Raw genomic sequence first — 24317 nt, forward strand, 5'->3', positions numbered from 1 at the left:
TTTTCAATTCATTCCTCTGTGCAGCTGTAACCAGGTTAAATCAGTTATAATAACAATAAATAAAATAAGCTGCATTTTCTTCTCTTTTGATAAGAAAAACAATCCTGCAGATGATGTAACAATCGTACTGTTCTGGATCTGCTGTGTCACATTTACTGTTCAGTCACTTGTGTTGTGCTTCATTCATCTGCTGGTTAGATTATAGCAAAGCTGAGACAGCATGAGTAAGGTGGGTTAAACGGTGTTATAAGGTTAGTGAATATCATCAAACAGACTGACTTGTACAGATATGGATGGCCCTTTTTTTCAAAGCTTCAAATACGGGCATACAGCTCATAATCTTCTTAAAAAACTGCCCCAATTGAGTAGAAAAGTAAGATTCGAATGCTGACATACTTGTGTGAAGTCAGTGTTACTAAAACTGAGGTTTTAGTAACGGAGGTTACTTGAAAGAGACTTCCAAGAGCTGAGATCCTCTATTACTGTGAGGATCAACCCTAAAAATACACCTCACCTAAGCTTCTTAAGGGGTGTGCGGTGGGAGTTAGTCTGCGACTGCCTGATGGACAACACACACTAACGCTGACTCACAAAGTCGATTTAATACCTGACATTCCACACAAGGGCTTGACCTCTTCAAGTTTGCTTTATGGTTTCTAACCAGCAGTCGGTCTTCAGCCTGAACTGTTTGGCTGAAAGTCTCGACAACATGAGCGTGTCAAACCTTCTCAACCTCAGCAACCTGGGCAAGATCTGCGGCTCCAGCCACAGCAACGACATGATAGTTCTGGACCGGGTGAAGAGGAAGAACTCCGTCAGGCGCATGTCAATAATTGAAGACGGTCAACTCGCAGAGGTTCTCTACTTGATTCCAAAGCAGTCCATAATGGAGCAGCTACCATTCCTCAACCCTAACGACTACATTCTGTGTGAAAAGCTGGCAGGTATACCTGCAGAGCTGTCAGGTAATGACTCGTTACTTCATTAGGTGTTAGCTATTGGTCGTATCTTTTGAAAAATGAGCTGCTGCTTGATATTTCCCTCAAGTTTATAAAGTGGTATAACGTTTTCTCTAATCCATACTGGGTCAAAATTATAGATACAGACATAAACCCCTAACTAATATTTAGTTAAATGTTCCTTAGCAAGTTGTACCTTGGATCAGATGCTTTTGGTATCCATCAACAAACTTCTGACACAATTCTGGCTGAATATTTGACTGATAGAATAGGTAGAGTTAAATCAATTGGTTTCTTGGCACAGACACGGCTTTTAAGCGTAGTTCACAAATTGTCCATAGGGTTGAGGTCTACATGCACTCATGATGACTGCATGCATCACAGTTTCAGTCATCATAAGTCTGCACAACCCTTGCTGTGCACATCTTGAAGCTGAAGTTTATTGAGCAACACAAGAAAGTCCTGAAACATCACAGAAGACAGCTAAAGTGTATAATGACAGAATTATTAGTTGGTTTTAGGAAAGGTTAAACATCTGAAGCCTTTGCCAGAAAACATCAAACAGACTTTGAACAGTTCTGGAAACAAAATCTGGGCAGTGGAACGAGGTGATCAGTGTTTATTGATGATGTATCTGCTGACAGAAGAAGCAGGATAACTTTTGAAGTACACAGGACGATGCTCTCTGCTCGGTTTCAGACAAATGCTGCAAAATTATTTGGACATTGCTTCACAGTGCAAATGGACAATGAGGCATGGCTTTTGCAGCGAAGCGCAAAAGCAAAATAAGAGTTTGGTGCCAAAAATGCACTTTTCTGAACACAAGAGCCAATTTAAAATAAACTATTAGCCAAACAGGCATGCAGAGATCCCCCAGGAACGTTCAGTCCCAGAATGATCTGACAGTCCCAGCTGCTGCACCAGTGTGATTGTTTTTCGAAAACAATCAAGTAATCCTGATATATGATCATCATTTATGTAATGCCGACATAGAAAAGTTTGTATGTTTTTCCCTCTACAAGAAAACCCCAACACTAATACTTCAGAATAACACACAAGTGCAGCAGCGTTATATTTCAGAGAAACAATTACATCGTTGCAGTGAGCTCACATTCACATACTCTCCCCCTCGGAATGGATGAGGTCATAGATTAGAAGCACAAGAGAATTTAATGGCAGTCCTGCTGTCCTCTGTCATTGACACACACACACCACACACACACAAACACACACCCCTGGCCTTTGTGTTGTGGAACCACCCCTTTCTCTTGGACCAGCAGTCCAGTTAGTGCCTCTCCTCACTCACGCCGTGAACTTCAGCGCAGAAGAACAGAAACCATGAAACAGAAAGGTAGACATTTTCACGTGTGTTTGTGTTTGTGTATAGGTAACAAAGAAAGGAAAAATGTCTCCTTGTGTATATTTTTGGTTGTCTTTTTATATTTATGAGATGTTATTTGTGTTGAGTCAAAGTTGGATCCGGATGACACTTTTGGTTCTGGTAGTAAAAATGAGAAATGTGACGTTTTCATTTCAGATAAATTTATCACTGAACACCTACATCTATGCTAGATTGACACTGTGCATGTGTAAAAGTGTACGGTGAAAAGTGCAAGTACAACTGTTACAATAAAAGTAGAACATAGTTGGGAAAGAACAGCATGTGATTTCAGAAATACCTCTGAATTAAGCAGCGATTAGCCCACTGTGCAGCAACAAGGAGCACTCAGATGTGACTAAAATGTGGAGGTGACTCTTATCAGAGTGAGGGTATTCTGTCTTCCACAGCAGCAACAAGAAACATCTATAAATAATTTAAAGACATTCAACTAAATGAGCGGTTATTTGTATAATATTCTCACACATGGTGCTCTCTACTCTAGAAATTCCCATTGCTACTTTGCTCCTACTGAACCTGAAGTAATTTGAAGGGTTACACTGATTTTACATCTTTGTAGTGTTGGAATCACAGCCTGAGTGCTTTAATACAGCCTCTGTAGAGCGCAGGTAGGGTGCTTTTAAATCTGTCTGCCCAAGATAATGATGGCATCACAATACACTGCAAGACTTTGATTTGTAGTACATTACAATATCTGTGAATATGAAAAAACAGCCTTAAAAATCCAGATTAGAAATGTAAATATTCCCTGCATCACAGTTTTATTTAGGTTTAGTAACGTGTCACTTAAGTAGATCTCTGAGCTAAGGCAAAAACAGATTTTGTACAATTCTAATGAACTTGAAAGTCATTGCCTGGTATAATCACCTTTATTATTTAACACAGCCTGAACTCTGTTAAGCAAGTTTTCTCGTAATTTATCTAAGTAGTCTTCAGGAAAGTTTCTCCAGGCTTCTTGAAGGACTTTCAAAGCTCTTTTTTGGCTCTTTGTAGGCTTTCCTATTTTACTGCTCTTTAAAGATGATCCCACACTGCTTCAATAATGTTGAGGTCTGGGCTCTGGGGAGGCCACCGTGTGTTTTTCTATCCGAGTACTGTATGCTTTTACTGTTGGCAGTGTGTTTGGGATCGTTTCCACGCTTAAAAATAAGGCAGTTGCCACTCAGAGGCTTTCCAAATGGTATTAGAAGGTAGATCAAAATCTGATGTTACTTATCAGTATTCATAATTCCATTAATTTTCATAAGATCTCCACCACCACTGGTTTTACAGCTCTCTGGAGACACTCGCTGTTGTACACTGTTTTATTATCAGAATTCTCTAATTTGGACTCATCACTTCATCAGAGCTGTTGTCAGATACTTTTTAGATAATGTTTTAGGCCTGCAACATCTTCTTTTGTCCTCCACTTATCCAGTTTCCTCATGTTTTTTAAGGTCACATTGATATGCCAAATTTCCAGCTAACAGCTCTTTGGGAACCACCTTCCTGATATCGCCAAAAGTTAATTCTGTCCATGTGGACGTTGTGTTTTCAGTGGGAGAAACGTTTCGTAACTCATCCAAGTGACTTCTTCAGTCTCAGCTGACTGCAAGTTTCCTCAATCTTATAAACAGTACATTAATGACTGAAACTAGCACCACTGAAGGAACAGTGGGCTGGGAGGTCATTTCCTTGATCATTATTCAAGGATCAACTTTTGGGGAATTTCTTACCTGGATGATTGAGCATCAAGACACCTTACTGATACAAAAATACTACTTTATGCCTGTCAAACTGTGTTACCTTTGGCATTTTTCACAGATTCGGCTAAAGAATTTTCAATGTTTCATAGGTCAGTTTTAAATGACAAATGAACCAATGTCCAAAGGAAAACTTTGAAAGAGCTTCAAAAAGCCTGGAGAGCTATCGTTCAAGACCACCTTAAAATATGATAAGAAAGTTTGACTCCTTGTAAAGTGATGAGCGGTGATGAAATGATAGGCAATGAGACCTTTGCACATTATTTATTATTGTGCAAATTATATGTTATTAAAAAACAAATTCAAAGTCAGGCATTAAGGTTACTCGGATGAAGTCCCGAAGCTGATTTGGAAATGTATTTGTTTGACAATAGAGTTCTAAGAACCACTGAAGTTTAAATCTTCTGATGCCATTTTACTTCCCCCTACGTACATAAAAACTAAGCATACCAAAAATAGATGCTCCCATACTCCTCTCTCACACACACACACACACACACACAGATACAGATTTTCATAGCTGGGCTGTGTGCGATTAGCTGTTCGGCTCGGGTTTCTCTCCATTTGCTGTCTTTCTAAATCTACCGTTTGCTAATACTTGACACATATCACATATCAGCTTCAGATTCTGGAAGAGATCAAGAAAGTGTGGGAGGGCATTAAAAAGCTTTCCATCTGAGGGCTTCAATCATTTTTTAGTTTTACCATTTAAAAAAAGACAATTAAAAGCACACAAAGGGTGCATATACTTCAGTGCAGGATGACACCACACAGTGCAGAATAGTACAGCTAGACCTGAATATATCCATCATCTAGTTTCCAGCAAGAACAAAACTTAAAGTATTTCTGACTTTAAGACAAGTGAATTGCATGAATTCGTGCTGGCAGAACATCTCTGTCATTAACAAATGTCTGAGGCGCTCTAGGACAAAGACCTGTTTCAATAGTTGTTACTGTCCTATGCCCTAATTGATGGGCTACATTCCAACTAGGATCATCCCATCTGCTCTAACACTCCAGATTTTTATGTTCAGTTTTGTTCCATAACATTGGGATAGATTTTTGATTGATAGGCTTTTTCATAACTGTTGTGCTAAATAATGTACATTTAACCATAGTGTCTGTACAATGAGCCTTTGAGATATGGTCCCTAAATGTCGCTTGTTGCCATAGTAAGAAATCTCTCCTGGTGCGGGGCAGATCGGAGCCACATACCAGCGGTGCTTGACTCACTTCAGTAACATTCACAAGCCCGTGCAAAAAACATTTCACCTTCAAGTCTGCACAAATCTTTCTGTTTGAATCAAATAAGTTTAGACCCAGCTCATTGAAATTAGTGTGACTAATAGTATCTGAGACAGATTTCCAGTTAGTGAATTTAATAAGAGTGTGTATGTGTGTGTATTATGGAGCACTGTTGACTTTTTGGTTGCCAGCAGTATATGAAAAATGAAATTCATGTGTCTATCTCTTTGTATGCAGAGTGTCCGATTACTGGATGACAGACTGCTCTCGACACAACACATTCTTTCCTCCCTCTCCTTAGATAATCACATTAAGGACGTTTCAAGAGGCTGTGATTAGATTGTACAGGCACGCTGGTGCTGCCATTCAGAAAGATACAGAAAGAGAAATTATCTTAAGAGTTTTAGTAAGATATAAGACAAAACTTTGCACAAGGGCCACTGCTCTTGTACATTATACCTACTAAAAGTGTTGTAACATTAAAAATTTTATGTTTCCATGGTGGAAAAAAAGTTTTGTGATGTTGTCTGACTTTTGTGGGGTAATATCCACCTGGCCAGCCTGTATTCAAAGTCTGTGGATGTGTAATTAAGCCAAAACATAGTGCACATGTACCCAGTTCTGAAAAAGCTGGGATGCTGTGTAAAAAGTAAATATTCTCTTGTAAATAAAAAGAGAATGCAATGATTCTGCAAGTCTCTTAAATCCATATTTTATCCACAATAGGACCTAGAAACATATTAAATGTTTAAACTGAAAAAATGTACTGATTTAAGAAAAATATTAGCTCATGTTGAATTTGATGGCAGCAAAATATCTACAACAAAAGTTGTGGCAGGGGGTGGGGGAGTAACGTTGCCCCATTCTTGTCCGATACAGGATTCTAGATGCTCAACAGTGCCGGGTCTTCTTTATTGTATTTTTTGTTTCATGTGGTGCCAAATGCAGTCCAGACCACGCAGTCCTAGACTGCACATAGGGTGGTATGAAGCCATGTTGTTGTAATAGATGTTTAACTTTGTCTTGCTGAAATATGCAAAGCCGTCCCTAAAAAAGATGTCGTCTGGATGGTCCCCTGCTTGGTGTTCTTCCAAGAAGAACTTTTCCAAGAACAAATTTTGATCTATCAGACCACAAAACAGTTTTCTGCTTTGCCTCAGTTCATTTTACATTAGATTTCCCTCAGAAGGCAGCTTTTTGGATCATATTCATAAATGGCTTTTGGATAATACACCCTTTAGCCTACATTTGTGGATGGCACAGTGGACTGTGTTTACAGACAGTGATTTCTGGAAGTGTTCCTGAGCCCATGCAGTGATTTCCACAACAAAATCATGACTGTTTTTAGTGCAGTGCTGCCTGAGTGTCTGAAGATCATGAGCAAACAAATACTTTCCAGCTTTGTCCCGTGCGCACAGAGATTTCTCCAAATTTTTGAAAGTCTTTGATGATGCTGTGTAACGTATATGATGAAATATTTAAAATGTGCACAATTTTATGTGAGGAATATTAGCTCTGCCACTCTAAGAAGCTCTTTTAACCCAGTCATGTTAAATACTTTGTCGAGAAATGTTCTTACAGCCTTTTCTTTTTAGTACCAACTTTTTAAAATGTTGCTACCATTGTATTCAAAATGCATATTATACCTTTCATGAAATAGTGCAATATTTTAGTTCAAACATCTGATATTTTTCTTTGTTCTAATGTGAATAAAATACAGGTTTTACATACTACACAGAGTCCGAACCTTTCAGATTTGGGTTGTATGTTTATCTCAGTTATGTAAAAGCTGAACTGACTGGCTGACAGGATTAACGTTATGAGCTGTTCAGGCAGAGCAGGATAAATTCCTCCTATGGATGAAAAACGATGATAACAGAGATGATTGCTTTACAGTGACTTGTATTAGAAAATGAAGTAATGTTGATTGTCATGTAATGGCACTGTGGGCGTGTACATTTGTGTACATATGAGGGGCACAGCGACACATTTTGTGTTTTAACCTCACTGGTTTGCATGGCTCCAGGGAATTAGGTTTAACCAACTGGTTCTAGACAAATAGAGTGGGAAAATAGAGTGAAACCTGTGAGAAAATAAGTAAGTCCTTTAATGATACTCTTTATTTCCCTAAAATTGAACTCAGTTTTGTTATGTTGCTAATGGTTGATAAAAAAAAAAAAGACATGATCATAAATGGGAGCATTTAAACTAGTGTTCTGAGAACCACTGGTGTACACCGTCCTAACAAGTACTGGGCAAGTTGCCTCAAATTATCTGAGGACATTCATGGTTCCCACAGGATGAATTCTGGATCAACAGGTCAAAATTTTAGTTCGTCCAATTACTTTTTAAAACACCTGCAAAAAAAATGGCCAGTCCTCATCTCGTCTTAAGCACTTATTAGCAAATGTGAACATGCTATGTTGCTAAACATGTTCACAGACTTTTGTGTCTGTGGAAGTTTCCTCTACCAACATGATGTTGCGAATATTAGTTTGCAAATAATTATGGAAGACTCTGCAATGCACAACTCTGTTGCATACAATAGACAAAAAAGAGCAGTGTAAAGCAGCAAAACTATAGCAGTTAATCGACTGATCAATACTTAACTAATTTATTTATATCTTGTGTTCATGTAGTACTACACACCCAGGATAGCTGCCACCCCTGCCCTCCAGCAGGGAAGAAGGTCATCTGCTGCTTCAGGTGTGGGGAGTCATGCAGAGGAGAGGTGCTGCGTGTTCAGAGCAGCTACTTCCACATAAACTGCTTTACATGCAAAGGTGAGTGTTGATGGAAGGACACCACTGCACTGGTATTACTGTCCTGGTAACGCAGCACTCGAGTTTTAGGCTGAAAGAGGAATCTGTTTATAACAATGTTCCTGATTGTCATTTCCATTTCAGTCTGGCTTTGTCTAACCAGACAGTGATGCAATTTTCCTGAGGACAACAGGCCAGTAATTCAGCAGTCTATTGTGAGAACCACCTGGGTTGTCAAATGGCCAATCAGTGGTGTTACTCTGCTTCGTGGAAAACATGCAGTGCTTCCTCTGCAAGCAATTGTCCCCACTAATAAGCTCTGACAAGCTTCTAGTGTTGTTGTCCTTTCATGTCATTGTGACGATGTTTACAGCGCAGGGGAAACAAAGAGACTTTCAGAGAAGAGAAGCTTGCAGTACGGAGAGAGCAGGGCGAATGAATCAATGTCTGACTGTCAGAAATGTGTCTATCAGTGTTACACTGCAACACATTGCTGTTAAAATACAGGACATTTTAAAGTAAAGTAACCACACACTGTTACTGTTATTGTTCTTCAGTCAGTCTTTTTTGAGTCTGTTGCTTGCAAAATCATACCACTACCTCATTTCGTAAACATATCTCATACAAAAATTCAAATGTCAGGAAAAAATATTGCAGTGAGCCAAAGAGGTAGTAACTCTGGTCAGCAGCTATCCCAGTAGTTTCACATGAATGTTAATATTTATGTTAAAGTAAATCTTGTGTCATATCAGATGTGTTGTGTTTAGCGTTTGATTGTATAAGATGTGTGATTTATTTTTCAGCTGTTTATGTGGCCAAGGACAGTGTTAAGCTTTCGCCAACTTGGTGCCAGTAAAATATAATATCCTTGTTAAAATGCAGTGAATTAGGGCTGTTGATATTTTGTGGAGGACTGTCATTATTTTTGTGCAAATTTAAAGAAATTTGCACAAAGTTTCTATTGATTAAAAAAAATCTCCTGCTTTGAACATGGAAGCAGGGACATGTTCAAAGATGGTTGAATTCAAAATAGCATAATTTGGAACTTGTTTACATTGTTAGAGAGTAGCAGGCGGACAGGAATAGAGCAGCACAAATCTGTCCTTGGCATTGTGTGCATTCTGTTGTGGCAGGCGCAGCAGGACAGGTTGGATGCTGCAGTATCAAATAACTAATAACAAGCAGACAGACAACTCTATATATCGCCTGTAAACTGGCACGAAGCTGATCAGTACACACGCACAATGTTTACATTGTGTGTACAGTGGCGTGTCTAGAAAATTTTTGTTGGGGGGGCCAGGTAGGGGCACAGATTTGGAGAAGGGTGGCAGATTTAATTGGCAGATAATGTTTAAAAAAAAATTCTACCAACCATTAACCATAATTCAATAATCCTATAAACCTAATAACCAAATGCACTTTTAACTCTTATTAGAATGAGATTTTAACCACTACGGTGCAAAGTTTTTAGATACTGCGTTGATAAAGTACAAGAGATACAATCAGTGCTTTGTCAGTGTTTACTCAGCATTCAAGGACATCAATATTTGCATAGTATTTTTACTGACATGTAGTGCACATGTGTTTTGGGCAAAAACATTTTTGAATATTAAAATACGAACATTTGTAACAAACAATTGACAAATTAGCCAATGCAAAACTTTATCTGCCTAATAAAAAAAGAAGATAATCTTCTCACAAACTGGTGTTTGATTTTGAAACAGGAAAAAAGTGGAGAAACAACTGAAAAGACTAACATTTGAATAAAACCTGAAAGCAAGTAAATACTTTCTATGCTGCCTTATGGTAAACTTTGGTAATATTGATAAAGAACAACACTGGCTGATGATGAAATACATTCAGCTGGCATGGTGACACTGCCAGTATAACCTGCAGGGCTGGACTGGGACAGAAAATTGGGCATTTTGACTACAGACCGGCCCACCAGGTATTAAAGCCATAAAGACTTTGAATGAAAACAAACCCTGTTGTGACAGTGATGTACAGTCTTTTTGGTATATGTATGATTTCTATACATTTTACGTCAGATAAAAACTTTGGTTGTAAGATTTAGATAATTATTTAATAAAAACTAGGTATTTTAAATGAGAATAAGAAAGAAAAGTATTTCTTTGTGCCCCCCTTTCCCTGTTAATGCCCTACATGCCCCCCTGGCAAAACCTTCCTAGACCCGCCCCTGCACAGTTACCAGCTGTCAGCTACTTAGAAAAGGATCCTGGTGTTATTTGTCTCTCAGAAACAGTTCATAACTTCAACTCATTCATGTCACCTAAAAGGTAAACCTGTTTCTCCATCACCTGTTCAGCTCTGATGGTTCAGTAAGGACATCTCCTGGTTTCATCTTCATGTTTCCCTCTCACCACATATCCAAACTGACATCATGACCAGCAGCTTTACAGCTGTGGCTCCAGCAAACATCAGCTGATACTAGAAATTAATATTAAATACATTCTAACAACAGCTGATCAAGCTTAAACGTGCTGCTGTTGTTTAGCGCGACATCTGCTGGTTTCCTGTTTCTGGCGCAAAGTGGACGATAAACAAACAAGAGAGAAAAGCTGATCAGCTGCAATAATTCTTTAAGTGTTATTTTTTCCTTGGGATTCTAATTTCACCGAAGTTTACTAAACTCAACAAACTTAATATTACTTACCGGGACATTTATTCTGTCCTCATTTTCTTTCACCGAAAAATTGTTTCCTGCGGTGCCATCTTTCGTGCTTGGCTCTCCTACCTTTGCTAACGTGATGCACATAGCGCAGAAGCCGATGCTGCATTCACTTACACTCGGATATCTGAGCGTCACCGTGAAAACATAATCGGACATTTGATATTTGATTGAATTTTATTGTTTTGCCTTTGGGGTGGCACCTGGGGTGGCCAGTCTGGTTGGGGGGGTGGCCTGTGCCCCCCCAGGCCACCCCGCTGGACACGCCATTGTGTGTGTAATGCACAAAACCACAGAAATGTTTCAGGAAGCCTTAAAAATCAGAGGGTCAGGGAGCAGAAATAGCCGATGCTTTATTAACTTCCTACTGTGACAACATCAAGAGTGAAGGTGACACTTTACGTTAGCTATGGTCTGAAAACTAAACTAAAGGGCAACAGAGTAAACAAATGCACAAAGACAAAGGGAAAAGTAAGAAATATTACTTTTTAGACCAACTTAAAGTGGCCACTTTGGGGTCAAAGGTTTGATGGGTTTTGATGAAAAAGATGTCTGCAATGACTTAAAGATAAATGGGTCAGGCAAAGTCTCTAAATAGAGCTGGTAATAATCCTCTTTGGTGTTATCACTAGCTTTTACATCACTAACTTGTAACAGTCTTGATATAAAACATTGTAATATTGATCAGATCTTTCTCTGAATGTGTCTCTGTGCAGTGTGTGGCTGTGATTTAGCTCAGAGTGGCTTCTTCATGAGGAATGGGGACTACCTCTGCCCGCTGGACTTCCAGCGACGTCATGGCACAGCTTGCAACAGCTGTGGAGAATTTGTGGAGGGAGAGGTGGTTACGGTGTTGGGGAAGACCTACCACCCAGCCTGCTTTGTTTGCGCCATTTGCAAGTAATCTTAAAAAATATGTTTGGGAGGTTTTAGTTCTACATACATGTCTTACAAATCTGTGGTATAAGTGTGTCTCTTACTTTGATTCTCAGACAGCCTTTTCCTGCTGGGAATTGTGTCACCTTCATTGGAAGAGACTGCCTCTGCCAGCGCTGTATGGAACCTGTGTCGCCGTCTCCAAACGCCACCAGCTATTCCAGCAGTAAGAGCATTCCTGCATACTCTCTAAGCAGTGTTCATATCAAAATATTTAAAAAATATATCAAAGGTTTTGATCCCTTGTAGTTTTAATAAGACAGTGGATTATACATTGAACACTGGCCAGCTGTGGGTCTTCTGCCAGCTGCTTGTGTATTTAGTCTATCCTGTCTTCAAGAGTCATTCAAGGTCAACATCTGTTAGCAAACAGGAAGTTTAAGTCTTCACTTTTTTGCAGGTAGCACATCAGACTCTCCTGTGCTTGTGTAGAACGAATTGGATAACAAAAGTATTTGGGATCATTCATGAAATCTGCATGTAAGAGGGGCAAAGAAATCAATCATCAATTGTAAGCCTTTTCTGTGTCTGGGTAATGTCACCTTTCTTATCACTATGACGGCTACACAGTGTCACTAAATCCAGTCTAATACCTGCCTGCAGCTGTTGTGGATTTCTTTACAACCCTTTAAGTTGACTTTCCTTCATGAATCCAGTCATCCTATTGTGAACCTGCCAGTATGAAGCAAGAGATACAGTAAAACGTAACTCTTTACCTCTGCTTGACCTCATCTGTGTACTGATTATAGATAAATGGGGGATAAATCGGGGATTTGGACTCACAAAGCCTCTGGACTAAGAGGATCTCTCCGCAGGAGTGTGCGGAAAGGTGCTTTTCTCATGGCAGAGATTCATCAAGCTGCTGGAAACTTTCCTCAGAGATGTTGGTCCATATTGACATGAGAGCATCACACAGTTGCTGCAGATTTATAGACTGCACAGCCATGATCTGAATTTCCAGTTCCATCCCAAAGGTGCTCTATTGGATTGAGAGCCAGCGACTGTGGTCATTTTACTACAGTGAACTTACTGTCCATGTTCAAGAAACCAGGGGAAATGATAAGAGCTCTGATGTGTTTCCTGCTGGAAGCAGCCGTCAGAAGATGGGTAGAGTCAGGTCTTGAAGGGATGGCCATGGTCAGCAACAACACTCATGTAACCTGTGGTGTTTAAACATTACTCAGCACTAAGGTGCCCAAAAATGGAAGCTCAGAGGGGACAGGGCATTCTCTGTTGCCTCCCCTAGTTTATGGAATACATTTCTTTAAAGCTCATCTTAACACACATTTATAGTTTCTGGATTTTGACCCAACATTGGTTTTTTTGGTATTGTTCTTACTTTTCATCATTGTCATTGTATTTATTTTTAGCATACCAAATATAAATGAATGAGTTATTATTTTAGGTACAGTTGCCTTCCTATAAGCACCAAGCAGTCCAGCCATTCCCCTTTGACCTCTGGCATCAACAAGGCCATTTTTCATCCAGAGAACTGCTGCTCTCTGGATGTTTTCTCTTATTCAGATCATTCTCTGTAAACCCCAGAGATGGTTGTGTGGTAAAATCCTAGCAGATCAACAGTTTCTGAAATACCCTTTCCTCACTGTGATGCTTGGTTTGAACCTCAGCAGGGTGTCTTCACCAAGGTCTACATGGCTAAATGTCATGTGATTGGCTGATTAGATATTTTCATTAATGAGCAGCTGAGCATGTCTAATAAGTTGAGCAGCTGCCTTCTAAGTGACCACTGAGTATAAACATATATGTTGTGTTTTCAGACTGCACTGGCTGTGGGAGAGACATCAAGAATGGACAGGCTCTATTAGCCCTCGGAGGCCAGTGGCACCTAGGCTGCTTCAAGTGTAAAACCTGCAGGAAAGCGTTGAGCGGAGAATATATCAGCAAGTAAATATAAATGTCTCATTCATGTACTCACTCATTCAATATGCTTTGTCTTCCGCTTCCTTAATCTTTTATTTCTAAATTGAGTATGATATGATGAATGCTGCTAAAATGATGATATAAAAGTTCCACATGTACTGCTGGGTAAGAGTATGTCATGTGCATCTTTCAGGGATGGAGTTCCCTACTGTGAGAGAGACTACCAGATTCAGTTTGGGGTAAAATGTGAAGCATGTCAGAAGTTTATAACTGGAAAACTCTTAGAGGTAAGAGAGGTCGGCTTTCAGCGAAGAGTCTTTGTTTCTTTTTCTGTTGCAGTACATTTTATTACAAACATTAGTCTCAGAAGCCCTTCAGAGATTTAAATCTGTTAAATTCCTCTTTGTAGTCCGTAGCTGCCTGTCTTTAATTTTGCTGAGTGTTCATGCAACTTCTTTCCCTGGAGCGTCGCGTGTGCCGCCACTTCTTCTGTTCCTAAAAAGGTCTAATCACCTGTTTTGAATGTTATCTGTCTATTTAATGGCTATTATCATTTCCCACTCCTAACAAGTGTCCTCCCACTCTAACGACCACACTCTAGGCTGTTAACACCTCATTTAGTCAGCGGTCCAACTACACTGCTGGGCAGACGTAACCTGGTGAACTGCAATGTGATTTCTGCAGCTGTTCATTTCATGCAGCTCCTGCACATACGCAGTCTGTGAGCCACTTTTGTCTTCCTCATTATCTGACTTAGGCTGGGGACAGACATTATCACCCCAGCTGTGCAAGATGCAGCCAATGCGACAGGATGTTCACAGAAGGAGAAGAAATGTATGTGCAAGGTCAGTTTGAGATCGTAGCCTCTCTTTAAATAAACGGCCTGTCTATTCGAGACCAAGAAGCATTTTTGGTCATTGATGAATGCATAAGAACGGTCCTGTTGGTTAAAAACGGTAAAAGTCTTCTCATTTTGGTAAAAGTTGCAAAAATCAATTGTCTCTTCTTTCACAGGATCAGTAATTTGGCACCCAGATTGCAGAGAAACCAGCAGAATGGAGGACAGCTACAGGGTAAGGTTTTTTTTTACTCATTGTTAAACATGTTAGAGGCAGTTTGAGGATTCTTACTATCATTTTCTAAAACAAATATAAGTGATTTTACAAACTCACAGAGCAAAGACTTACTGCAGCTGTAAAAGGTGATTTCTTTACGAGATGTATTCCTCCCCAGGTCGGGAGACCTAAAACGCCCTGTCTTGATTTCTTTTTCCCTCAACATGAACTGAAGGTTAATACTGCGAGCAGGTCTGCGGTTTGCAGTGAGCAGGCTGCGATCTCGTGCTTCGAGATTAACCACACGTGCTTGTTTCACAATTCAATATGACAGACACTTTGCTCACCTGGCTGGTCAAATCAGAGCTTGTTTCATCTGATTCACAGTCTACATTAGATTTGTTTACATTGCACAATGATTAGCAGGACCTTTAATAAGCTACTGCTTCTGAATGAACTTTGTTGGCAGTGTTGCATGCTCGCCTTCACACTTTTTTTTGCCATCAACCACATTGAAATTGGCTGGAAATCTCTTAAATAATCACATTACTTAGTTAAGTGCCTCTATTGTACACTGAGTGTGCCATGGATTGCATTCCTGAAAATAACGCTTGTGTGTGCGTGGATGTAAAGCCATGTGAAAGGCCACAATCAACAGCAAAAAAAGAGTACCGTTTCTAAGGTAGCTCTTTCTGTTGCTTGATTTTTTTCTCTCCCATTCTCAGCAAACTAGATCATCATCTGAAAGCTCCTGTTCCAGGCCGGGCTCATGCACTCCTGGCAGCCCAGGTCGAACCATCTGTGTAAGTTCACAGGCCAGCATTTGCGTCTATGGTGTGTGATTCACCGTGGGTTGATCTGTGTTTGACCTATCCTTTATTTATACAGGGGAGTCGCACGGACGGAGTTTCCCCCTTGCAAAAAAATTCATATTGATGTGAAATGTGGAGGAACACTTAGGGAAATAGAACATTAAAATCAGTAACATAATTCAACAAGTGGTACCTTGACTGATTGGAACTAGTTTCTTGGTGCTTGTTAGGCAAAATGTGATTTTAGTTGTGGCTGAATGATAAAGAATGTCAATGCATCCATAAATTTACTGAGAAAATCAGGGTTCGAATGCATTCAGACCGACTTTGATCACAAAAACTGGTGCTTTCGGTGTAATTCGTTTCCTCCACCCAGCTTTTTATCACCCACAGAAATGAAATAAACTTTACTCCCACCAAAACACTTCAGAATATAAGAAAACTACCTCTGCTGTGCACAAAAGCCTGGAAATCATTTTGCATGTTAAAACAAAAACATTGGATTTTATTCTAGACTAATGGAATCCGCTCACCTCATGTGCCTAAATCGCGGGATTAAAGTTTAATTCCTAATCTGTTGTGTCTGCTCCTTGTGCATCCTCTTCTCTCCTTTCCTCCCTGTCCTGCTCCCAGGCCAAAGTAGATAATGAGATCATTGATTACAGAGACTTAGCAGCAATTCCCAGAGTCAAGGCTATATATGATATTGAGTATCCTGATATGATATCTTATAAGTCTGTGAATGACCACCCCTCCACTTTGGATGAGAAAGGAAACACACAACACAGCCAAAGAGTCCAAAAAAGTCCTGCAGAGGTAATTACATCCAACGCTCCAACTTGTGTCGAGTGACATGTTTGTGTGTTTATTTTATTTAGGAGTCTAACCAACTACTTGTTTTTCCTCATTCTTGTGTTTAGTTGTATTTGGCCAAGAAAATAAAAACATCTATTGTAAAAACAATTCTTTAGAGGGACAGATCACCCTAAAATGAAATATGCATGTCATTATTGTGGAATGTGGAGCTATTTATCTATTTAGTCTGTTTCACTGTCTTGAAGGAAGCATGCTGTGCAGGGAGGTGGATGCTCATGACAGTGGCAGCAGTAATGACGTCTCTCTGAGCTTAGCTGTAATGTGAGGTAACTGCATGCTTCCTTTAGTTTGGTAGGTGGAGTCAGAGTTCCTACATTAAACTGCTTAAAATTAGATCAGTGGAAGCACCGATGCTGAGGTTTTCCAACATGTTTTTTGGTTCTTGCCATTTAGTTCAGTTGTATTCAAAAGAAGCCAAAACTTGGCAGCTAACATCAGAACAGTCGAGATGGATAAATAGCGCCACAGACCAGAAGAAAAAGCATGTATATTTTTGTGAATTGTCCCTTAGAGTGTGCTTTGAAGCAAGAGTGCTTCAAGTTTAAATTTTTACATTAAAATGGTCCACCAATCCACTTTCATGTGTTTATCTCACATTGAAATCTGAGTCAATGTTTGAACATGAATCTCTCGAAAGCTATTAAAGATACAAGCCTCAAATTTTCACTGGTCTCACTTGCCATCACAATGAACCAGAATCTGTAGTTGGGACATATACATCGAAAAATGTCTTCATACGGACTAATTAAAATATGAAAACAATTGAAGAAGCCCTGTCAAGTCCCATATTTGAGAGTGTGCACTAGTTAAAATAAACAACCTTGACATTGCAAAAGACAATTAGTGAGTATTTCTAAACATTCAGATTTCATAGTCATGCAAAAATAAAACACAGATTACTTGTTAACATGAAATTCTTAGTCTAAAAATGAAAAAAATCGTATTTTAATAAACCAATACTCAGATATTTTGAGATGTATCTGTCCCAAATTACAGATCCTGAGTCGTTTTAAAAGGGATTCAGGATTTGATTTTTTTTATAGTTTTTTAGATTTTCATTGTCAAGCATTGCCTCTAAGACTGACAAATGAAGATAAAACACATGGAGAAAACGTATAAACTTTCTAATTTGGGATGGAATCACCCATATGCTGTGTTACCTTCGAATTAACTACGCGATTCAGTGAATGTGCTGATTTTGCTTCTTTTCTTTGTCTGATTTAGTCACCAGAAATCAAAACTGAACCCACAGAGGTAAAACACACTTTTATTAACTTTACTTACAACAGACGCACAGAAATACCATGAAATCTGGTATCATACAGTGTGAGCCAGTCTTCCCTTTAAATCGATTTATTTTCACGTGGAGTTTCAGCTGGCTTTGTTTTCCTCTTCTCAGGAGAGTTTTGAAATAAGAACACGTGTACCCAAATCTAAAAGCCAAGGGCCTTTCGGACTTCATACAATGTATCATCGCCATAGCTACACAACAACTTCGTCCAGATCACCACAACACTTCCACCGACCAGGTGAGATAACACAAAAGAAGCATACCAACACTCTTGTTTAAAGATATGAAATGCATCCCATGTTCAGCTGTTCTCTGTTTTAACACCACAACTCCTTCTGTCTGCACTTCCCGAAATCCAAAGGGTTCCCGCTTTCTTCCTCTTTATTCTGTGGCAACACTGGCACTTCCCCTCCTTCTCTTTTATATCACACCTTTCCCTCTCAAAGCAAAGGTAAGACCCCTGCTTCTGTGCCACCCTCTTTAAGTCTTCTCCTCTATTAGTGTGTTAAATTGCATTTTGTATTCCTTATTAACCCAAATTATTTAATGGTGAACGCAGCACTGGATTTCATTTGGATGAAGTCTGAAACACAAAAATAATACCAACAAACTATTTGGAACTAGCACGCATGGTTCACTTTATTCTTTGAAACACTGTGCCACCTAGTGGTCAAAATTCAGAACTTAAATTCTGCCTGGTTTAATTATTTTAAAATGGCTTTGATTGATTCGATAAATAAATATTTCAGTCTCTTTACAACTTCACACACAACTTCCTGTGCAGCTGTGGTTATTTATAGCAGCGTTGTGCCTTTGAGTGAAGTTTATCGTGTGCGAACGAGATCTGCCGAGCTTTGATCAGTCATCACTGGTCTGTGTTTTTGTTGTGGTAGATTACAAACTAACTGCCTTAAGGAAACCATTTTTGCATTTTTCATTGCTTGAAATGCTTCCTGATTTTGAGGGTTGATGTTTTCAATTTCAAGCAAGACGCTAGTGTTAATACTAACTGTTTAAAACACTGAGAATAAAAGTGGAATAGTTTGACAGCCACCTTCCAGAGACATACATTCATACTAATCTAATGTTTCCACTGTGCAGTAGTGAAAAAAATGAAGCATCTGCTAATACTGCATTCTTTTCTGACAGCAGACGAAAGCTTCAACGTGTACAGGAGGGCCCCGATTTATAAACAGCAAGGTACAGTATTTAAACCTGGTATAAGTTATGCTTGAATCACTCAAAATTACATTTAAGTTTCAGTTGTGTTGTTTAAAAGTATGCATTTGTATCTTTGTAAGTTAAGCTAAAGAAGCGACTTTTTATCAAGACCTTAAGATCTTGATAAAACTTTACCTCAAGTCACTACAAGATATTTTAAAGTCAGTTTTGCAGTATTGTTAGTAGTAAATGGCTGAGCTAAGAACCGGAGAAGGTAAATTTTTCTCAGTAGGTCTATTTCGGGCAAAGATCCCAGTCTAAGTGTAAATCGTCTCGTGATGAGCTTATCTGTCTGCTTTCACACAGATCCAAATTCCTTGACAACCCCAGCATCCTCTTTGCCCGGTCGGAACAGCCTCAGCCCGGTAGGACACGCGTTACTAATGCTTAAATCTCACTTTGGAAAGCTTGCATAAGCCTGGTACATGACATTCGTCTAATTGCTGAATTAATTAGATACACACTTTGATTAAGCTTTGTTTTAAAGTCAAATTAAATGAGACACATCTACAAACAAACATTTAATCTTGTACACACACACACACACACACACACACACACACACACACACGCACACACACATATATATATATATATATATATATATATATATATATATATACAGTTTATTTATTTTTAATGCTTTTCTATTTGATATATGTAGGCGCTAAATAAACACTTTAGAAAAGGTTATTATATTAATATTGTGAAAATTTTGTTTTCATGTGTTTTCTAAGCCACGGCCAGCTGATTTCTCCCACTACCATGACGACAGATGCAGAGGTATCCATGTAGACAGATGTGGTTAATTACTATTTTAACTACCATTAAAATGAAATTAATTACACTTTGTTGGGATTTACTCTCTCTCTTTCAGACTTCAGGGTATGTGACAGTAACCGAATGGAGTTGGTATTCGAGTCAGTCCTGGTTCCCTGTTTGGTTTGTGGCATATTTTTTTGAAGAACTGGCCTAACTCATTGTGTGAATATATCTTTATTAACTCATATTTCTACATAACCCGCTTTTTAATCATGCATATATTCAGCTTTACTCGCATTTATCTGGAAATAATCAGCAAGTCTTCAATCAGGTCATGATATTTTCCAATTGCATGTGTTTGCTTCATTTTGTAGCTCATCTATGACCATCAGTACCCATTAACACAAATGGAGAGAGGAGTGTCTATGCCTAATTTGTTGGAACCAAATGCAAGTATTATATTTTATTTTATTATATAATTTGTCTTTTAACACACTTATATCACATGAGAGTTTTAGTAGATGCACCTATGGTGTGATTCCAAAAAAGTAAGTTGGTTTGTTCTCGGGTTATTGCAATCACAAACTTGGGTCACCACAGCACCCACATGGTGGTGTGATGACAATACCACATCGGCCTTTTACGGCTGAGGGATCTGAGCGTCTGGTTCCATAGCAGGTCCTGAAAATATGTAAATACAACCTCAGCTGAACAGCAACATGACACATTACACCATGTTTAGCAACATAACTTAAAGTAATGATAAAGTATGACTTTTTCTGTTGTGATATGGGTTTTGCTTGGGATCACTGTCCTGCTGCATGGACCCAGTTTTGCCCAAGCTTTAGTTGTTGGACAGATGGCCTCACATTTGATTTTATATAAAGTGCTCCATAACAAATGCTCCAAACATGGCCCAGTGCATTATTGCCAGACATCTCCACTTTGGTTTCATCTGCCCAATACATTGTTCCAGGTGTCTTGTGATTTGTTCAGATGCAACTTTGCAAACCTGAGATGTTTTCTAATTGTACAGCCATGAACTTAAACATTTAACACACTTGAATGCTTCAGACCAGCAAGCTGCCAAAACATCTGCTTTTATGCAACAAGTTCTCACATTTGTTGATGATCAATTAACAAGCGAATACTTACCCACTAAATTTCTATGGAAGCAGTAAGGGTGGACTTGTTATTTTTCACACACTGCTTCTGAACTTTGGCTTAGTTTGTGTTAAACAATGAAACTGTAACTTGTTATGTATTTTTCTTCATCTTAAGTTGTATTTACCAAATTTTAAGACCTGATGAGGTTGTGTAGATTTAATTAATGAAATGTTCTCAAATGGTTTTTATTTGTTTGTCAAGATCTATCCATATGAAATGCTCACAGTTAGTAACAGAGGACGAGTGAAGCTTCCCAGGGATGTTGACAGAACAAGACTTGAGGTGTGGCTTAAATGGTTTTCTTTAAAAAAATAGTTATAAGTTTCACTTAAATGTAATGTTTGAGCTTTATATTAAGAAATAATCAGACAGAATTACTCTGCGGCTTTATGCACAGAAACATTTAGTTCATCCTGCTTTCTTTTTGCAGCGTCACCTGTCCCCAGAATCATTCCTCCAGATCTTTGGAATGGATATTCAAGAATTTGACAGACTTCCACTTTGGAAACGTAATGACATGAAGAAGAAAGCCGATCTTTTCTAATACATGCTGTGAATATGCGATGCACGAGTTCCTTTGAACCTGTATGTTTATTCCGATGTAAAAAATAGCACAAAAAGTAAGGACATTTGTGGTTGGTTGATTTTTCTTCTTTTGTCTTTTTAATTTTTTTGTAACAATTGCATTTGTAGATTCAACAGCAAAATAACTGGTAGAGAAGATTTGGCAATTTTTTTCATGGGCGCAACCCACAGACTGCTCAACCTACAAATACATTTTCTTACAAATGTAGCACCATTTAAGGGAGAATAAACCGGCTTTTCAGCCGCATAAGATTTGTTGCCAAGAAGCATTGTTCAAAGCATCAACCAAACAAATGTCCTTACTTTCTGTACTAAATTTATTTGGCACAGAAATATGAAATGTTTCCCTAAAAACCGGACAGTTCACAATTATCCTGGGACACTGTACCTTTATCACTTTTTTTTAGTTGTTCATAGGTTAGAGTAAGGAATAATAGCATAATTAATATTATAATATTCAAAACTTAACCTTATTTATTTGTGTTTCCACGGGCAGCCGTGTATCCTCTAGATTCCCTGCTTATATTAAACAACTCTATATTTTTATTCTTGGAATCTGCTAGAGCAGCTGTTCATGATTCACAGTTTTAAATAATTTTCCTTTCCCTCTCCTTTATGACAACTTTCTTCTGGTTCGTAGATGTCCTCACAACAGATCTGTGCCTGAGATGACAATATTAATACATCATACAGAGCCAAGGGTAGAATAAACTGTCAGTGTTTAGCGGTTTAAAGCCTGAACTTCAGACGCATAGATATTATCGCTTGGATCATTTGAAACCATGGCCTTGTTTAACATGAGCCTCCACCATAGTAACTGTATGCAACACTATATGGACAATAGTATTGGACCATGCCTCTAGGATCACTGAATTTAAGTGTGGTACTGTAATTGGATGCCACTGTTGCAGAAAGTAATTTTGTGAAAAGCCTTCCCTTCCAGATATTGAGTGATCAGCTCTGAGACATTTTATGCTACACTCAGCAGGCACTTTGTTAGTGTCGCTCAGTTTGAACTTCAGCAGGTCATGTTCACCAGCGGTCCCCAACCAGACCGGTGTATGTTGGACAATATTTTCACGGACCGGCCTTTAAGTGGTCGCGGATAAATACAACAAAATAAAACCAGTACCAGTACCAAAAAAGAAGAAGATTTATTCATAACACACGAGAAAAGACCCAGGGAAACAGAGTTAACGATAAAAAAATAAAGATAAAAACCCCGAAAACCATAAATTTCACACCCGAGCCTCAAGTCTCATGGCCCCGTACCAAACAACTCATGGACCACTATCGGTCCACGGCCTGGGGGTTGGGGACCGCTGATCTACACCATGCCTAAATGCACTGAGTTGATGCGCTGTGATTGGCTGGTTAAACGATTGTGTTACCGAGCGGAAGAACAAATGTACCTAACAAAGTTGCTGGTGAGTATATAAGTAAAACATAAGTTTGCTGGTGAAAGAAACTGAATATGATGATGATATGTTTTCCTATTATGTCTATAGAATTTAACTCTGTTTCATACCCAGTGATATAACAGAAGTACTGGCATGCTGCAGGAATTCCTCAGACCTGAATGGATCCTTTATGTAAATCCCATTGATTTTGTTGTGGCTACTTGTTAACTGTTACAATCAAGCTCAAAATAAAGTCACTGATGCACCATGAGCAAGTAGCCTGCGATGAATATAAGTTCAGTTTTCAAACAAAATCTGAACAGTCTGCTTGCTTTTTTCCACAGCAAGTAAGCAAACAAAGAACAGAGTGCCACTCAGTTGAATTTCAATGTAATTCTATTTATGTTCTTTAGGGAAAACATACGGCATGGACGATGTTACAAAAACCAAAGGAAGACAATTTTTAAACACTAATTGGGGAGATGGGAAACATCAGGGAACACAGCTGAACAGAATCTGACTAACGAGACAACAAAACCAAAAACAGCAAAATAAAACAGGAATACACATTTGACACATTGACAACGTTGAGTCCACTGTCAGAGGCCATAAGTAATATTACTAACCCTCACTAGTTCTGTTTCTGTACTGTGATGAGTTCTGAAACCTAACTGAACTCTTCAAATATACCATTCCTCTGCAGATAATTGGTTAACTGTTTTACAACTACTTAAGAATTTTTGACATAAAATTGACATAAAAGTTTAATTACTGCCATAATAAAAGCCTGTGGTACAGAGGTCGTTAATAAAGACAGCATACACATATTCAAGACAGAAGCATTAATTAATGGTAAGACGTTTTTAAGCAGTCTTGTAGGAATGGGGTCTAAGAGACAGATTGATTATCTGCAGGAAGTAATTATACAGTTTGTGAAGGTTCTCAGTCATCCAGGTCATCGTAGTCAAAGGAGCTTGCAAAGAAGTCCAGACGCTTTTCTTTGCAAGCTCCTTTGACTAATTATACAGTTGCACATACTGTTCTTAAGAACTTTATACTTGGGCAAAACTAGCAGGTCTAATACTGAAAAGAAAACTGTAAACGCCTATTTTAAATGCAAAGAATACAGATGATTAACCATTTAATGCAACTGTCTTTTTTTTATTAGGAAACATCCACAAAGCCAAAAGAGCGATTTAAAATCTAAAGAAGAACATTTGGTGAAAATGCCCTCAATGTGTAACTGTAAGCACAAAGAGCACTGAAAATGCTGTTTTTGGCCAAATGGGAACATTTTCTTACTACCATCTTCCTGCAACTTTGAAAAGCAGCTGCACTAAAAGCATGTCGTTGTTTTTTTTTTGTTTGTTTGCTTTTTATGGACAGAGTCGACTGCCGATGCAACCTGAAATTGGTTTGCAGCCTTTTAAAGTGATCCTTCAAAATCCTTTATGTTTCTATAAAAATTCCTTAACTGGAACACCTGTGCACACATGCACACCTGGGGTTGTGTATCTCTTTTTCAAAGGAGATCT

At 38.8% G+C, this 24317-nt stretch overlaps 1 protein-coding gene across 10 annotated transcripts; it reads left to right on the forward strand.

Annotated features, from left to right (window-relative positions):
* Positions 1-560: 560 nt before the first annotated feature.
* LOC147323152 (actin-binding LIM protein 1-like) lies at positions 561-23053 on the forward strand. Of its 10 annotated transcripts, none has more exons than XM_086303332.1 (21): positions 561-965; positions 7985-8128; positions 11513-11696; positions 11789-11898; positions 13511-13637; positions 13807-13900; positions 14371-14458; positions 14628-14686; positions 14847-14903; positions 15394-15471; positions 16114-16296; positions 17581-17610; positions 17756-17885; positions 18009-18098; positions 18797-18847; positions 19175-19233; positions 19606-19651; positions 19746-19810; positions 20005-20079; positions 20999-21079; positions 21228-23053. In XM_086303332.1, the coding sequence occupies exons 1-21, from the start codon at positions 650-652 to the stop codon at positions 21339-21341; spliced, it is 2181 nt and encodes a 726-aa protein (XP_086159458.1). In that variant the 5' UTR covers positions 561-649; the 3' UTR covers positions 21342-23053. The 10 variants fall into 10 exon arrangements, 9 of the variants coding, with proteins under 9 accessions (XP_086159458.1, XP_086159459.1, XP_086159461.1 ...); XM_086303333.1 differs by having other exon boundaries at positions 18800-18847; XM_086303338.1 differs by lacking the exon at positions 561-965 and adding an exon at positions 2197-2310.
* Positions 23054-24317: the final 1264 nt, after the last annotated feature.

This window comes from Aulonocara sp. 'chitande type north' Nkhata Bay, linkage group LG8 (assembly GCF_057382095.1).
Source record: "Aulonocara sp. 'chitande type north' Nkhata Bay isolate Kocher_YH1m ecotype deep benthic linkage group LG8, A_spYH_male_GT1.1, whole genome shotgun sequence".
In the NCBI taxonomy this organism is placed as follows: Eukaryota; Metazoa; Chordata; class Actinopteri; order Cichliformes; family Cichlidae; genus Aulonocara; species Aulonocara sp. 'chitande type north' Nkhata Bay.